Genomic DNA, 18,851 nt, shown 5'->3' on the forward strand with positions numbered 1-18,851 from the left:
TATTAAAATACCTTGTGTGTTGATGACCTTTGCATTTGTCGCCATACGTAAAAATGTTTTGAAAAAGTGCATTATGGCACAGTTGTAAAGCAAACCATACAATATTAAAATGTTAAAAATGGCTCAATCTGATAACATAGGTGTGTTTGAGAAGAGTGCAATCATTTTGTTCACCTTAAAGACATCTGATACAACTGGAATTCAGCTCACTGAGTGACAGTAAAGGGAGATACAGACATTCCCTTATCAGACCATCCACAGGTCCCAACTTGTATGAACAAAATAAGACTGTACGTTGAATGTGTTTAGACATCGTGTGTCCATTTTTTCTTCAGTAAAGTCCTGAAGACTGTATCAGGATGTCACAGTACTCAGGGTGCAGCGTATGAGAATCAGACTCGGACAAAAAAACCTTTTATACACATTGAATGTTTTATTAAAAAAGAAGTTATAACAGTTTATTTTATACACAACTTTTTATGAGGTTATAAGCCTATTAATAGAGAGCAGTTGTCTTTTTGACAAGCATGCCCACTTCACAATGCAAAGAAAAAAACAAGCGGGCAAAGAGGGTGATAAAAATAAGACCGAGGATGAACTTTTCAAAACAAAATAAAAACCTTTTGACTTTTTTTAACCCTCAAGTATCGCACACTAGGTAACAAATACATAGTTCCTATTAAAAAAAAACCCTGCCATTTCCATGCTGTGTGCGCCTGCTAAATCCCCTGATGACAGCAGTAGGCCAGCACAGGGCACAGATCCACACAAGCACAAGACGTGGGAGGTGTGCACCGAGCGAGCCTCGACTCCACACCAGAAGCATGCAAGTGCACAAGGAGATAGTCAACACACGGGGGGGGGGGGGGATCAGGGTGCTGGCTCTCTGCAGCTGTGCTGATAAAACAGAGGACGAGCCCTGGACGTTCTGTCTATGGATTAATGACAGATCGGTCCTTCGTCCTCATTGAATCCGGCAGGGTGTGCGGGGGGATTGTGCAGGTGTGGTTGTGGGGATATGGCTCTGGACTGGACCTTCTCTGCAGTTAGAATTTTAAGGGCCCCATCAATCATGTTAATGCGGTTGTCTGGAGTCGCTGTTCAAAACCGAGCAGTGAAGACATAGCTATCTGTACACCGGTGGTCTGAGAGCAGAAGAGGACGAGGGGAGAAAGCCAAAAGGAAATTCAATTCAAAAAAGCACTTTAAACATGTTTCTCCATATCTTTTTCAGTTGTAATGGTAAACAATCATTCCCTGGTTTGAGGACATTTTCTTTAGTTGGTGACCTGAATCACAAAGGCAGTAATTATGTCCCTTGACCTTAGAATTGTGGAGAAAAATGGAGGGAGGCCGCTGAAAAGATCAGAGGGTTGTCATGTCGACCAGAGCCATACCAGGCCACAGTTTCAGGACATCGTCAATTTATTGCTGAAAACCAAACCTATGATTTTACCCGAACACAAAAGTCTTTTTGAAAAAAAGACAAAAATATCAGTTCCCTGTTGCACCATTGCCTCATAATGTGCTACTTGATTACAATTCTCAACTCTGATAGACCATATTTTCAGCACTGGCATACAATACTGCCCAAATGTAAAGTAAAACAAGCATTCAATCTGAATGACTGAAAACAAACAAAAAACTCGAGGATATCATCAGTGTGATAATTTAGCTGACCCATAACTCACAGTGGCGCTTGATGACCCAAGATTAAAAGCTAAAAAGGAGGTCTCTACAGTGAATAAAAACATGTACAGGCAGCTTAGGGAGACACCACAAGCCAATTGAAAGACAGTGGGGTTCTGCACACAGTTTGCAGGTTTGTTCTGATGAAGTGGATGCGGATGCCAAACTTCACCACAAACACTCGGAACACATGAAGACATTCACATAGCTTTATACTGCCTTCAACATGTTGAATATCACAAAACGTTAGCTGTGCGACAGTTAAAAAACGGCGGCATCCTCCCGGAAGCTAACCCTGAAGCCAACAACCAAACCCTCATCAGACAGGATGAGAGAACTTATTACACGTAACTTTTAACAGCCAAAGTCTTCAGATAAATATTGGAAATTAAAAACAAAGTCAGGAAGTGTGCCTGTTCTAAAATCGGCATAGAAATGTGACAATTATGAGCATATCATTGTGTTTTTGGGGGAAAATACAATCTCTTGAAAAGGGCTGAACCACTTCTGTACAGTTGGATCCATCAGGCTCACTACAGGTCGAACAGAACCCGAGTTTCAAATCACTCACGCTCTTCTGTACAACAGGCACGTCTATGGAGTATCTCACATTTTACCACACAACAGACACTCACTAAAAACCAGATGATTGCTTGATCAGGCAAGTTTACCTCACGAGCTAACGCTAATCTGTAACACGGCCATAAAGCGCATGTTTAGTCGAAGTCAACACCCACTAGATCTTGTCAAAAACCACAGTTCAACAAATATTTGTATGATTTCCATCCTTTCAATGCGTCCTGGGTGAAAATGTTCATCACAATGCAAGATACAACCAAACTGTATTTCGAACCCGAGCCAGAAAAGTCTAACATTCGCTGAAATGAACCCAATGCGACTCAGCCCTGGGTAACTCCCCTTATCTGCAAGAGTGAGGAAATTTAGACGTCGAATCACAATTTGCACAGTGTCACTGTACGGACAGAGGAGAGTGAAAGATGTGTAAAAAACATGTGCTTTTCTCGTGACTGTTGAACTTCACGACTGTTTGGTTCTGGGGGAGTTCTTCAATGGTCGCGCTTCCTTTAGCGACGAGGCACAGAAGACAGATCAGAAGAGATACGGTGACCTTTTTGTTGCGCCCGATTCAGCGTCGACTCTCGCACTCAGGATGCACGATCTGCCACGAAGCAAACCGGTCATTCTTACTGCGATCTATGAAGCCAATGCATTTCAGGGTTTTCTAGGTCGTTCGACTGCAAACGTTGGCCTCGACAAGCGACACCCGCTCAGTGTTTTGGGTTCAACACTGAGGTTTCATGAGGCGACAGGGAGGTGTCTCATCACTGTACAAGGTAGATGCTGTACATAAAACACATTGACCACCCCCCTCAAATCTATACATATTAAATCAATCCCCTCAATGAAAATAGCTGTAAGCCTGAATGTCATACATTGGGCTCCTGGTAGGCAGACATAAAGGGGGAATGGAGTCGATGCAGTCGGGGTACATACCACAGGTGGGACCTATATGGCGGGCATGCATTACAGTGGAATGTGAGGCGGTCCCATACTCTACAAACTGGAATCTTTCCACTTTTTGCTGCTTTTCACTCAAATAACAAAAAAACTGACTTTGGTGCTGGTTTTTCTAAATTCACCAGAAGAGGTGATAAATACATTCTTTCTCGACCTGACAAAGTTGTTCCGTGACCAACAACACGAATAGAAATGTGTGTTAAAAGCAGGACAGGTGATTTGCAAGCCAGTGGGCATCCTGCACAGTGAGAACGTTTGGTGCTCAGGCGGTTTGGCTTTCATGACAGAAATTTGCATGAAAAATGAAATTCATACGGTTCGAGGTTTTAAAGGGGAGCCCTGGTCCGTTTGCGGGGTCCCCTCACACCAAGTGAGTACGACCAGAATCTCCACAAACGCCACTTCTGTCTTCATTGCCTTTGTGCATGAATCATCCATGCAGTTTATGCAGCTAGTGTGTACGTAAGCACCCAACACGTCTTTGTCCCTCTGACAAGACATTCTTTTGGCACTAGACTTCTTGTACTTTTATATAAGGTGTGCTGTGACACCTCGGGTGGGATTGTGCCTCAGAAACACCGTCTGGACTACGGGATAATATTGTAGAGCTGTACACCATAGCAGCTCTGTGGTGGAGCAACTAAAAAAAGAAAGGAAATTAGGTTTCAGGTCAAAGATATATACTTTTTATGTATTAAAAAGTGAAATTTTGAGTAAAGAAATGAGATGTTCACGGGGAGACTTCCTGCCTACGCCTACATGACGCACCTTAAAGACGTGGAGAGAACAGGGACGCGTGAATGCAATCGCGACATCTGTGAAGCTGCAGAACGGGAGGGGTGTCTGTCAAACACACCAAAGGCTAGATATCCATAAAAATCCTTGTTTAGTAGTAATAATAATAATAATAATAATAATAATAAAAAAATCAACTTGTTTAAATATGAATATTATAAGTCTGCTTTCTCATGGTTAGGAAATCAAATATAGTCTCTGTGGGGGTCAAAGGAGGAGGCGGGATGGGGGCGCCCTCCTATCACTACAACTCCATGTCCTGGGCCTCGTCTTCTGAGAAATCAGACATGGAGCTTTCAGATGAAGAGTCGCCTGCCCCGTCTTCCTGCTCCTTCAGAGCCTCCTCTGTTGCATATTTCTGGATGTACTCTGTGGAGGGAAAAACAGAGACGAAGAGAGAGAGAGAGCGAGCATGGTCAGACTCTATATTTGTGAGGTAATGACATTGGAAAAATAACTTTTTCTGGGTGTGCAATAACCTAAAAATCTAAAAGGGATCTGCGATCTACACCCAACAGATTGTGATTAGTTTTTAACCTTTGATTTTCTGCTTGTACTCCTCGGGCCGGTGAAGGTACATGGCAGCTGCATCTCCATTCAGGGGGTCGATGGGGTTCGGGTAAGCCAGCAGCTGGGGCAGGAACGACTCGAAGATGTTGGTCAAATCTGGGGAAGAAGGAAACAGATCAATGGACACGCATATCGGTCAGTGATGAGCGGACGGAGATGCACGGTGCATTTACTAGTAACGAGATCTCACAGCCTCGCATGGGCTCACAGAGGCCAGAAGCACACTAATCCCTTCCCCTCGCTCCTGCTCGCAGCCGGCCTCAGCTTTCTCTCACAGCTGAGGTCTGGTGTGGGAAAAAAACAAAAAACTGCAATTCTGCGCTCATCTCCGGGGTGTCACTGTTGAGCCTATTGAAGTTGGGAAACCGAACACCTTCCTACATGCTATTGTACAGCATCATCACGTTTATGTGATTCAATCAGTTGCTTTTGTTCCCTCTTGTTGCACAGAATCATTACAGACAATGCTTGGTTGATTGCTCTATTCATTCCATGTTGGTCCAATCTGATTTTCTTTCTTCAAAACACGCCAAGTACAGCTAAATCTGTGCACAAACAAAGAGTAAAATAACTCAAATGTGATTCTTGCTTTGATGTAATTTTAGAGAAAAACAGGCCAAGCTGCCTCACTTGACATCGACATTAAATCAGCAAATATTTCCGTCTTTATTTCAAAACGCTGGAATCAAGAGTTCAGTGCTTAAATAACATTTAGGGTTTTAACATTTGCCTTGGAGTCATATCCAGAACACCGGTGAAGATAAATAGGCAGGGAAGCTGAAACAACTGCTCATGCCATTACTGTAATGCCATTTATATTGCTCAACAGCCCTGCTGAGGGGCTGTAATGAGAACTTGCTGGGGAGATAGGGAGAAGGGCAGTCACCTATCTGGTGGCTCCGTGTCAAGATATTCGCACAGACCCCCCAGTGAGGGGGAACTTAATATGGACACATACGCAGTTGGCTCCACTCACCATAAAGGGCTGTCCATGTCTGGTTGATGACATCTAAGCACACTGTCCCTGACCTGGGAAACCGAGAAGAAAACAAGAGTTAGAGGGGTTAGAGGGGTAAGGCCGAGCCAATCCGAGTGCAACGAGGGTCCCAGTATGTCAACGGTTCATCGGGGCTTGTCCTTTTGCAAATGTGGCTGAGAAATGCAGCTTTCTGTTGCCTCACAGTGGAGCACAGGGGGGGATATATTCCTTGGCGCCCGAAATAATTGTGTGCTTAGAGGAGAGTCCAGGAGGTTGTCGTCAAGTTGTGAAATATCATGACCAGGTCGGACATAACAGGTAGTTGCAACCGAATAATGATCAGTCACTGGTGAGTGTGTTACTGTAAGTAGACCAATGGCAAAGCTGGGTTTGAATAATGGAAGCCTGACATAAATAAGTGGCATATAAAGCTTTCTGATGAGCGCAGCCTCAATGCACCATTATCTTTGGTCTTTGCGAGACTAGACCGTCCTACTTGGTCCTCCCTTCACAGGGCACGTCCCTCAGAGGATCCGGCCTCTAAGCAGTGGATTACTGGGCCGAGAGAAAGAAAGAGCTTGGCCCGGTTCAATATTTTGTAGGATTTACTGCTGTTCGCCGATTGTGCCAAAACTAGTGACTCATATCAAAGTATTAAAAGTGTAGTTCACAACATAAGCGGCCTCCTTTTACACTATTCAAAGGCCTAGAACACAACACATGAAAAAGCTAAATAGGACACTTTTCAACTGCGTGACTGAAATCAACTTACGCTTCGTCAATGTTGGGATGAAAAATCTTGTTCATGAATCCTGAAAAAGCAAAGTAGAGATGATGAACGTGTTGGAAAAAAGTGGAAACCCCCCCCGCCCCAAAAAATAAGATTGCGATGTTATCTTGACACAACAGTAGAGCCCCTACCTATTGATGGTGATTTGAAAGGGTATTTGTCAGGAAGATCTACTCGCACCTTCCACACGCCTCCTTCATACGGTGCTGCACATGAGGGCAGAGGAGAGACTTTCATTCCATTGAACGTCATATTTCATCCTTTATGCACTCTAATGGGTTTAGACACTGTTGGGTTGTGTCCATTTTATGCTCTCAGAAACACAACAGCGAGAGGAACACTTGAGAAATGAGCTACACACACACACACACAGCACCTCCCTCTGCTGTTTTCTTTTATCTTACGCAGTAATGTATTTCAGCCCAGTTCCCTTCACAGAATACACCGACATCAAAGAGGAAGAGAGTGAGATTGTTTAAGTGTGCGGTGCAGTACTGACACTGAGGAGCACACAGACGAAAACACACTAGTTGAAGATGAATGATGAGCACGTGCATGCCACACACACACACACACACACACACACACACGGCGTAGTTACGAGGCGTCATAAACGGGGTCAAACGGCAACTTCCCCTCTTTACCGATGCGCAAGTGCCGGTGGTTTCAGTGCGACAGATGTGACCAGCACACCAAAGAAGCATTTCCTGCCGATGAGGCCACTCTGCTCATCCAAACTCCCCTCCAGCCCAGCTCTTCTGTTTTACACGTGGTTGCCTCAGTTGCCTGGTTTCAATCCGTTTCACGTTCCAGGCCCGCTGTGACGAACCTCTCTTTATGCTGCGACGACCGATTCCTGTGAATCCATTGTCCTTTCACGCTCTGTTTACTTTAACTAAATGTCAGATGTGGGATATCAGTTATTAATAGCAATGACAATCTGGATTTATTACTCTTTTAAAAAACGTTAGATTTGTGGTCAGAGAAGAGGCATTAATGGAAGAGGTATTCGAGATCCCAAATGGCAGATGCACGAATAAACCTTCCTTAATTTGTTGAATATTTCTTGGAACCGGGATGAAAACATCCTACAGCCACTTACAGGAGAACATGAATTAGCCCGAATGAGGATTCAGCAACAAACCAGGAAACGTGTTCAATGCATGTTAAAATCAGAAAAGAGAACACTTACTTCCTTGTGGGCCGAAAAACTTCACGACAAATTCATTGAGTCCACTGAGGATGGTGACTTCATGCTTGCTCTCGATGCTGTAAAGTGGTTAAGGACAACATCTTCACATGACTGCAGACACACAAACAAACCACTGTTGAATAATATTCAAGATGACTAACAATCTGGCCTCTGTGAAAATAGTAATTCCGCTGCTCCAGCTGTTGCCAGTTAAAATGACCTTTTTCCTTCCTCCGAGCCAACATCATCCTTTCATATCATACAGAGTTATGAAAACTAAAGAGAGCCATGTGAGCTTTGGACAGATAATGAAAACAAATCAATGCAGGAAAGATTACATTCTGATCCATATTTCACCCCTTAGTCCTGGACCTTGAATGGCAAATCGATAGCCTCGCGCCGATTTGTCATTCTGCACGTTCATCAATTAATATCCCCCCCGAGACTGAATGTGAAGTATGCGAGCCAGTGATTCCAAAACAAAAAAATAATAATCAGGAACACTCATCAGCCAGCGGATCATATTCACCCATGCTGGCCTTCCTTCACCTGGCACTCTGTAATGGCCGCCCGAAACAACAAGTCCACCCCCTTAAAAAGAGACGAGAAGCACTCTGCATGTGCAAGTCACTTAACGTGCTCCTGTTAAGCGGTGAACTATGAGGTGAAAGCCATTTAATTATTCAGTCGTTTTACAAGAGGCTCGTTTGCATCATTGCCGTTATTCATCTCGGACCATTTAATCTGCATCTTGGTGATCTACGGCAAGGCAGGTGCTCTCAAAATCATTTTTAACCCTCTCCGTGCAACATACTGCAGATAATATGACCCTGATTATTAATATCATTAACACCTGGATCACACACGACTTACATTCTGAATTTGATGCAACAATGTTGGTACTCCGACATTCTGACTCAACTGTTGAGCCGGCCGAGATATTCATCCAATAAATCTAGCACAGAAACAGTCGATACATAATTACACTCGTAACAAACCCTGCTGAATTTGATTATTTGTATTCAGTGCATTGTGTGGAAAATCCAATATCACAGCAGTGAGCAGATAATGTCTGCTCGCTCTGATTAATTTTGATCTCCGCTCTCGCACAAAACCATCACAGGGATGCGATTTCTCTTTCGCGTGAGCGGAGGGAAGAGAAAAATAAACACGAGGGGAAAGGACGAGCCGAGGAAGGACTGTGTGCGTTATGTTAGAGAGGACAGCAGTGAGGCAGGGTGGGGGATAAGCTATTCATGGGGTTGAATCGACACCGATTACGCCCCGCGGGCTGATTGACGTTAGCCACACTGACCGAGGAGCCAGAGGAACGAGCCGGTCAACCCGTTCGAAACGAGATTCAAGACAACCGAATTACAGGAGAGCAGAAACGCAGAAGGTCAGAGTCTTGGTGGTCGGTAAACATGCGTGTGTGCGAAGGAGGAGGCAGGGGAAGGGAGAAGGCTGACTCTCTATGATGATGATGATGATGTGGACACAAGTTACACACAAAGAAAAACCTACAAATGACCAATATCCACCATCACCAATACAATCAGTCTCCCTGTCACAATACAGGGAGACCGAAACCTTCAAACACTTATTCCCCCCCCCCCCCCCCCCCCAATGAATAACACAAGTCACTGTCAGCCGCACCTTCACCCATGAAGGAGTTTGAGAACAGAGGGGAGTTGACAGAGCCAGTCGGACAGAGAGAAAAAGATAAGTGTGGTCGGTCGCAAAGCTTGACAGGCAGGACATTCAGGAGATAAGTAACTATCGGTGCTGCGCTGTCTGTTTTTAAAACAAAGGTGACACATCGCATTTCAAACGGGAAGGCAAATTGGTTTCGCAGGAACAGCTGGCAAGACTTGAAAAACAGAAGTAGGATTGTATATTAGTGCATTTACATGCACATCAATTACATTTCTATTTCAGGCATTCAAATATTGTGTTTGGGTGCGTCTGTGTCTCAGTTACAGTCAAGTGAAGTCATTAAGTGACATGAACACTGTAAACAAATACACTGGCAACAACCTGAATCGACGTACATCATGAATATTAAAGGAATAGATCTGCTCGCCTTTAAAAGCTGACATTTACTGCAATAATTACATGTAAACATCATATCTCACATATCAGATCCAAAGCATTTTTCAATATTTAAACACCACAATTAAAATTAAAAACCACTGATTTCTTAATAGGATATGTTTTATTCTGTATATTAATGTACATTTTAAATATTCATTGTCACCTAACCAGGATGGTTTCCACCAACCAACTCCCAACATTGTTTTGCTCACATATATTTGTTCCTCAACCCCATCATAGCAACAATCTGTACACCCCCACACACACACACACACACACACACCTTGGATTAGTATCGATAAATCATAATCTGTGGGTCAATATGCTTTTACACCCACTTGTAATCTGATACAGAGGGTCCAATCAATCCAGACACACATCTTCACTGAGCTGTAACAGCAACACAGTCTCCTGTGGCAACACCATTCCACTTCATACAATAACATACTGGCTTGACTTTAAAACACTGCACAGCAAGACAAGGTCTAAAAGACCTACCGGTACTTTCAGGCTACCAATTAGCCAAGTGTATCTGAGCACTAAGGTCAATGTTGTCCTGGTTTTAAACTTCATACGGCACATTTAAGTGTAGAAATATGCAGTAAATAGCATTTACGGTTGTGGTCCAGACATGTCTTGTTTTCCTTTCGGTCCGTTTAGGCCACCATCCCTCTCTGACCCTGGATTAAAATATCCCCATCCTGACCAAACTCTTTCTAAGTATGGAAAACAAACACGATGGGGAGTCATAAACAGCACTCAAACAACGTGGTGTCAACCATGCGTGAACATTTCCCTCTTTGGAGACAGAGAGGTTTGTTGATCTGTTGAAAGGGAGGCACTGGATAGTTTCAAAGTCAAACTCACTTTTCCTTTTTTTTTTAAATGGAGGGGAAGAAGAAGGCTGCACTGTCCTTTCATAAACAGGGTGACAAAATACATTTTTTAAATCCAGTATCAACTACTTATCGTCTTTCTCGTTTCTTTGTTTATTTTCTTTATGTCACCTGCATGTACAATCAACTTCAAAAAGACCAAACTGGCTCCACAGGTCAGATTAGACTATTTACATCTGAGCATGCAACACTCTACCACCTGCTGACACCTCCAGCCTCAAGTAATCCTTTTAAAAAGGGAAGGCACAGAGCTTCTGGGCTGACATAACAGGAAAGGCAGCAAATCAAATATTCCCCAAAGCACTGGGAGAGAGCTACAGTCACAGAGTAGCACAAAGGAATGCCATGCAGAATTTCCAGTTCGTAACGGCACGAACCAGAGAAGAAGACCGTCAACGACTGAAGATACGAAGCAAAGTTAAGAAGCCGCCTGAAGGACATTAATAGTCCGTGGCCACCAAAAAGCCAGCGGGGAGGAGAAACATAAAGGGAGCGAGGAGAACTGCAGGCCCATGATGATGATGTCGCCCGTGTGTTTACGAGACACGTCAACGGGACAAAACCCATGTCTGGATTTGACTTTACGAAGAAAAAGCAGCTCAAGATTCACAAGCGATTGAGAAAAACTGAAGTATTGTTTCTTCAGTTTTGTTCACACGAGAGCTTTTGTTTGGACCATGGTTCATTTTACTTAGACGACAGCTTTTTCATGTTGCGGTTTCCAATAAGAAACTCTCTGAATTGTTACGGGACAGATTGTTAAGGAGATAAAGAGCAGGAAAGACTCCGACCACCAGATGACCCGTCAACACAAAAGAGAAGGCAGAGCCATATCCTACCGCTGGGAATAGCGCTCTGTTTCAGAGAGCTGAGATGCCGTCCTGCACAGCCTCATATGGGGAAGGTTTTCTTTTTTGCATTGAGAGAAACCATGGTGTGAAAGGGATTTTTTTTTACACAGGGATTAAAGGATGTGGATTTGTTTTAATGGCAGAAGAAACACGACACTCTTCACAGAGAGCAACTGATTTTACAGCACATCTCTGTTTGGAGATAAGGAGGCAGCAACCTCTCTTTGGTTTCTCTCCCTGACACACCGACTGACGCTGCAGTGCACAATCTAAGGCCGTGCAGATGAAAGGCAGGAAACACAGCAGCTCTCCTCAAGAGTGCATGCAATGGGTTGGCTTCCTCCGCCGAAAGCGATACAAGCTACCGAAAAGAACAAGCTAATAACGAAGTACAACAGAAAAGCAATAATGAAACCGAAAAACAAAGTCAACAACAAAGCTGCTCCTTCTTCTTCTTCGTGTTTGTGCAACACACTTCTTTCTGTATTCGTGCTCTGCACCGAGCCAAGCGGGATTACAGCGTGACCGCCGCTGCACCCGGCGGTCTGAAAACAGAGGCAGCTCGAGTAGCACAGCAGCCATCCTGCCACAGCAGGCAGCGCGAGCGATAGGTGCGGTGGTGCTGCGACGGTGTGATTTAATCAGTTCAACACCAAACCCCCCCCCCCCCCCCCGCAGTGGTCACCGGTCAACCCCTAACTGACCCATTCCTCTCTCACATGTCCTCTCATTCTGAGTGCACCTCAGCCTCCGTCCTTCATTGTCAATGTACGGCATGTGTTGTTCTGAGCTCCAGCATGACGCGAAGGGGGTCCTGGCTGATCGTGGCTGCCCTGGCTGGCGCCGATAACTGTAAATAGGTACTCTGGTATGATACCAACATGCCAGCTGCTCTCACTTCCCCCCTCATCCGGGCCCGGATCCCACAAGAGACACGAGGGATAGAGCTGCCGATCTGGGGACTTAATCATCTTCATTACAACATACTTGCAAACAGAGATTCGGCACATGTGATTATTCTTTGTGGAAGCAAAACAAATAAACAAGCCACAAGGAGTGATCTAATCGTTCAAGGGCCGGGCTAGAATAGTCCCGATGAAGCTCGCGGTGACTTGTAGATCACATTCGGATGTCTACAAAGTTGTTTATGAAGAAACTTCTGACGGGATCGGGAGCTTTCTTACGGTCAAGATTCTACTTTAACCTCCGCGTATCACTAAAAACACAACATACGCTTCTTTGATCTCGGACAGGAAATGTGTTACACACGTGACAAACGTTAACAGTGACCGAAACAGAACTGCTATCCTCACGTTTATTCTTCGCTCTGCCAACTACTGCCGTCTCACAAACCATCTTAAGAAATGAACTAGACAGCAGTTAAATACAGTTTGGTCAGACGGCCAAGTTCAGAAATTGGCATGATCCAAGTCCCAAAGGCTTCACCTAATAATTAGAACTGCGCCACAGCACTTGTTTCGCTCAGTTTGGTAACAATGAGCCCAGAACTGCCAGGCTATAAAGGCCTATGGCTGAGTAAGGCTTAGTTTGGTACAACCACGCAGATACATTTTTTCTCCCTTTTCAGCCACTTTGTCAGGTTACAGTATAAGTATTAAGAACAATGTCAGTAATATGAAATAAAGTAGGTTAGCTCGCTCTGACACACGACGTGTTTGAATTCTGATGGGGCACTCGGTGCCAGCGTGTGCGGTCGGTGAATAGAAAACCTTGCAGCACGTTTTACATATCAATGGGCACATGGCCCCAAAGGCCTGACTCACTGAAGTCCACATGTAAATGCATGGCAGCTTTTAAGTGCTGCACTCACTGGATGGTGGATTGGGAAGTAAATTATCTCTATGAACACTTCGGTTACAAGTCCACATCTGGAATTTCAAGACATTTAACGAACGATAAAACAAAGGATTAGGTTAACCCAACGTATTGTATATTATTTTGCAATGCAGATTTGGTTCTCATTGAATACAGGCCTATGTGTACTACGTTAGCTGACGGCTAGCTCCCTGTGTGAGAGCTTTGAATGGCACAGCACTGCACAAGTTCTTTGTCTTCGCTGGTGGGAGATGAGAGCCCACCCACTGCAATCAAACGTGAATCCCTCAGCTGCTCCTCCTCCTCCTCTCGCTAAATCAACAGTCCATTTACAGCAGTAGCACGGAGTCTGAGCGACCGGCGTGCATACACACAAACAAAATTATCATTAATGATCACAAAACTGAGCCAGGGCAGGAGAAACAATGACCTGAATCCGAGGCAACCATCTAATGAGCAAATCTACGAACAGACAAGACAAGATTACAGACCCCCCCCCAAATTTCAACACCGACATGTTGAGGAAACTGCTAACAAACTTCAACTACAGTGTACTGAGAGACGGACACCGCGGCTAATTTCATCAACTTGCTGCAGAGGAGACCCACCGAGGCAGATTACCAGATGGAGTGACGTGTAGGGTGTGGACAGTGTAGGTTGCACTTTTATGATAAGGCTCCTTATCTTCATACATAGGCGTACATTTTAGCCAAAAAGAGGTACCTTAAAGTCAACATGTGTCTCAGAGTCACTGGTCCACATGCCAAATGTAGCTCCTTCGGTTTCCCACATTAAAGCAGCAGCACACGTGAGCGACAGAGGCAGGCTGAGCTCCCCAGTGGAAGGAAGAAAAAAAAAAATCATGTGACACAAAGAGAGGAACTTCAGTCCATCTGTTTCTCTAAAGGGAACTCAGCCATGAATGCGGGAAGCTTCACTGTTAGCACTGTGGGATTAACAGTGAGGGGGGCCTCAAATCTCCTACTGTCAGAGATGCCTTGCTCCTGGAGCCCCCAAAACCAGGCTGTCAATCAAGGTGGGGGCCCCGCTGACTGGAAGGGAACTCGTCCACAATTTACTAGATTAAAAAGAGCAGGAGCTTGGTTTAGGGCTGAATGATGCGGCATTATTATAAGCATACCAAAGAGGTATGAACACTCACAGAAAAAGCAAATGTACCATCATTATCTCAGTTCAGCCCTGCTAATTTTACACCATCACAGGCTGAGAGTGTGCAGCAGGTGGGCCATTCCCTTCATTGTCTTAGTCAGTGTTTGAGCTTCGTACTACATTAAATATGAACCTGTAGCCACAATAAACATGTGATAACTGGGCTTTCGGGTTAACCATACGGCCAATGCCTACTGAAGCAAGGCACTCATGGCTTAAGTGAAGTCCCATCACCAGACATACTGTAGATTCCAATCCAAACAACATGTCATTTGGCTGTGTCTGGCGGACCGCTGGCTCCTTCGCTACAGTAAACCCGCGTCCAGTTGGTTCAGTCCCGCAATAATAGCGCTGGGCGCAGATTAGCTGCCTGTGAGACATGGTCTGACACAGCAGCAGCATGGAGGTGGAGGTCACATGGGGGCTTTTGTAAAACGGGAAACACAAAAGACTCCTCTGCTGATGCTGTCCGGATGTCATGCTACAAGTGCACAATGGGGCCGAAAACACCGAGCGGAGTGCAGATAAAGCTCAGGATTGGTATTCCACTCAGGGAGGACGGCGGGATGTGGTGGGGAAGGGAGTAGAGGAGGACATTCAAATAAAAAAAATAAATAAATAAATTTAAAAAAAAAAGAGGTGGACGATGCCCCTGAAAAACTAACCCCTGATTGTGGACAACTGAATGAATCAAGATTACGGTACTGAAGGCCAACTGCTGCCTCAACAATCCCTTCAAGGAAAAATGGATCCTTGAAGAAACACAAACGTAACACACAACATACCTGCATCCTACATTTAATTTGGGGTGACATGATTGAGACCCACATACACCGGTATCGATGCCAGGTATGATGATGGACACCGGGGCTGGTGAAGTATGAAACACCCCAACAACTCCCCACAGTCTCGGATATAATTCATCTGTGGCCATGCTCCACAGAACTGCTATCCAATCACTTTCAGACCTTCCGGCAGCATTGGAAAGGTTGAAAGGTACAGCCGAGACGCAGTCTAGTTGTCATGAAAATATCTAATGAGATTTCATACATATGAACAAATGTACACCTCAAGTCTTCAGGCTCATTGTGTTATCATAAAGAGAAACACTTCATCGGGACCATGGACCAAAGAAGAGCTGAACAAAGCATTTTCTAAATATCAAGACAGATGAGACTTAAATAAATTAAAAACGTATACGATAATGGCCTTGTTGAGGGGGATGATTATGAAAATACACATTTCTTCTTCTTCCGGTAATTCTTGAGCAAATATAAAAGTGCTGTACAGATCATTACACACAATTCCTTTTCTGTCCCGTTCTCAGCATTCAAACCCACAGGCCAGACACCACAGGAGCTTGTGTTAGCATTCAAAATAGGCTCAGTCCTTTGTAATCTATGCAGGAGAATAGCTCTGATTTAGGGTTTAGAACTGCAGTTTGGCAAGAACTTGACGATAAACAAGCCGTCTCTTGCCACTCAGGACTACTGCAAAGGAGGGGTGTGAAAGAGTAGCGGACACACGGCAATACGTGTGAAGTCAGTGTAAACCAACACTTAATGTCTTTTCTGTGACTATATGTTAGATAGTATGAGTCCAGGCTACTTGCATGCAAACACTATACATTTGGTGATGAAAGCAGGCTGCCATCCATCAGCCTGGCTCAGGACAAAGCTTAAAGTCCAGTGATATGACATGCGGAGGTCATTCTGACTCTCCGGTGGCCCCAGCAAATTAATGCACGAGAGCTCTCAGCGTCATCCCGTAAGAAAGAAGCCACTCCTTTCTAAACGGCGGTGTGAGTTTCTGCTTTTGGTTACACTAGGGGGGGGGGGGGGGGGGGGGGGGGGTACTACTACTGCAAAGCTGCTCGCCTGTGTGTGCGCCGCAATTCTTAAAAAATTCTTGGTCTGCATGCTTTACCACTCCGTCATGGCTGCTGCCTACACATTAGTGGAGGGGGGGGGGGGGCGTACGCTTGCTCAAAAAAGTACTGTTGCTAGCGAACAAACATGATAAAATGCCTTAGGTAACAGGCAAAAACACAAGATAAATGTAGCTTTAAAAAAAAAAAAAGCATTAGCTGCAGCCGCCTGGTTCATATGTACTCTCATATCGTTCACTGATGTATGAGACACATCTGCAGGTATGTAATCATTCATATACATACATACATACATACATACATACATACATACATACATAAAACTCATAATTGAGTAATTTTTCGATTTAATTAAAAACTTGATAAAGTTGAAAAAGGATCAAGGAACAAAGATGTTCAGACCTTTCCTTTTTAACCATGATGTTGACCCTGTTGGGACAGCTCACCCTTGTTTTTTGGGTAGTTATGATCAGCCCAGTTCTAGTCCCATATTTGACTAAGCTGCAGCCATCCCATCAGCTGTTCTAAGTCCCTCCCTCTTGGGGTTTCCGGCTAGTAACAGGCTACCCAATCATTAAGCAGGTTTCCACTGTGCTGGGACAAAAAATATTTTTTTTCATAATGATCTTCTGGGAGATTTTGTGGACTTGAATTGTTGTGCTTACATTTTAGAGCTCCCCCTTTCAGCCCTGAGTGAAGATGAACAATTCTACATCAGCAGGACAAAAGTAAACGTGGTGACAAGGACTTGGAAAAAAACAACACACTTAAAAGTTCAAGCATTGCAAGATGAAAACAACTGCAGGCTAAGGACAGCAGCTGTACCACTTAACAAAACAGCTGCCACATTCATTCCGATTCCAATATGTTCCAGCAAACACTACAACCACAAGTTAGACTTCCATATGCCTGCAGACACTGAAGTACAGTGAGACACACACACACACACACAGATCAGGTGGCCATTTTGATGTTGAAATTAACCAGCAGACTAGCCAGCCAGTTCGGCAGCGTTACAAGGTAACAATTCCAAGTGGCAGATGCAACAACACAATTAGAAAACCCTTCGTAGGGTTACGAAGCAGAGCTAATAAGACCCAGAATGCTGCAGTAATTTTTAGCTTTTTTTTACGAGTAGAACAAAAGACAGCAGCATTTTTTTAGTTGACGTTAGCCTTACGTTATGTAAACAAGCTCTCGTGTCAACGTGTAAAGGGGCAGTTTAACTTAACTCCCCTGACAACAGGCTGGACAAAGAAACCACATTTTCATAAGGGGTTCTAAAGTCTGCCAGGTGCATGAGTGGGGCAACACGATGAGAGAAATTCCTGGAAAAGGAGAGTATCGTTAGCGTCTGGTCGGCTGTTGCTGTAATTTACTAATAGAGACAGCAAACTAAACAGCTACGTTAACGTTACAAATATACAGAGTTGGAAAACGCAAAAAAAATTAAAAAAAAATTAAAAAAAGGCTGATGGGACCGATCTGATTAGCCCACACAGCTGTCCCGATAAGCGACTGGAGGTTCGCAGTACAGAAATAGCGAACACTTGGCTTTGCTAGCAAAATGTTGTTTACACAAAAACACCAGTCATTCACAATGAAAGCCTTCTGCTGTGGGCTACCAAGAGAAAGCAAGCAGCATCAACACATCGGTTTTGCTCATATCATATTTCCACACACATCAGGACATAACGTTAGCTGACAAGACAGCGACTGTTGTTTATGTTCAGAAAGGATACAGTTTCACCACATCGGTATCCATTCGCCTTTTACCCGGACTTGGAGACGACATTTTTCCTATTTCCACCGCAGAGCACCACTAAGTAAACTGAAAGCTAGCCCACGAAACGCTAGACAGTCTAGCAAACGGTACTATCCGAAAGTTAACATTTGTTTTCAGAGATGTCCACAGCAAAACGTCTTCACGGCTCAACGTCTCTCTGTCCTAATGAGTAGCCGAGCCAGCGCTAGACCTGCGCTGTTCACTGCCTCTTAGCGTTCTGACCGTGGTCCTGACAAGTAAGGATCCCTCCGCGCACTACGTCATATACCTGCGACCAAACGTCCCCATAAATGGCCATCTTTGTAGTTTTGCATAGAACACTTTTTGTTCTGTGTCGTCAATGTAATTGTACAGTGCCGTTTACGTTATTTTAATGTAGAAATTATATAGAATTATCAAGATATAGAGGAAACCTTAAGGTTTAGACGTTTTTCAGGGTTTTGCAATTCAGAAGCCTCATTCTTGTGGCACCTGGCTCTTGCTTTGGTTTTGCATGTCTTCCATTTTTCTCCACCACTCAGGTGATGGATACCAGCATATAACTAAGGAGGAATACCTTCTCCTTATGATACAAACTGTTGTGGAGGAGTTGCTGCACATATTTTTGTGGGACAGGCTTAAATCAGTACCAAAATATGTGTGATAGCCCTATCTTATTGTACTGTATATATTTGCCTTTTATTCACAATACAATCAAATTCTAATTAATCTTTTCTTAAGTTGAAATGTCAGTGGACCAAAAATCAAAGTGAAACAAACTTTCAGAAGAGCATTTT

At 44.1% G+C, this 18,851-nt stretch overlaps 1 protein-coding gene across 2 annotated transcripts; it reads right to left on the reverse strand.

Moving 5' to 3' along the window:
• Window positions 1-420: 420 nt before the first annotated feature.
• On the reverse strand, window positions 421-18,221 carry ube2h (ubiquitin-conjugating enzyme E2H). Of its 2 annotated transcripts, XR_013773005.1 has the most exons (8): window positions 18,032-18,221; window positions 7,555-7,631; window positions 6,494-6,568; window positions 6,345-6,384; window positions 5,570-5,622; window positions 4,561-4,689; window positions 3,997-4,392; window positions 421-3,868 (listed from the first exon to the last, which is right to left on the reverse strand). XR_013773005.1 is itself a non-coding variant. In XM_079294300.1 (7 exons), the coding sequence occupies exons 1-7, from the start codon at window positions 18,082-18,084 to the stop codon at window positions 4,268-4,270; spliced, it is 552 nt and encodes a 183-aa protein (XP_079150426.1). In that variant the 5' UTR covers window positions 18,085-18,221; the 3' UTR covers window positions 421-4,267. The 2 variants fall into 2 exon arrangements, 1 of the variants encoding a protein (XP_079150426.1); XM_079294300.1 differs by having other exon boundaries at window positions 421-4,392.
• Between the last annotated feature and the right edge of the window lie 630 nt (window positions 18,222-18,851).

The sequence above is a fragment of the Melanostigma gelatinosum genome (genome assembly GCF_949748355.1).
Source record: "Melanostigma gelatinosum genome assembly, chromosome: 22".
NCBI lineage: Eukaryota > Metazoa > Chordata > Actinopteri > Perciformes > Zoarcidae > Melanostigma > Melanostigma gelatinosum.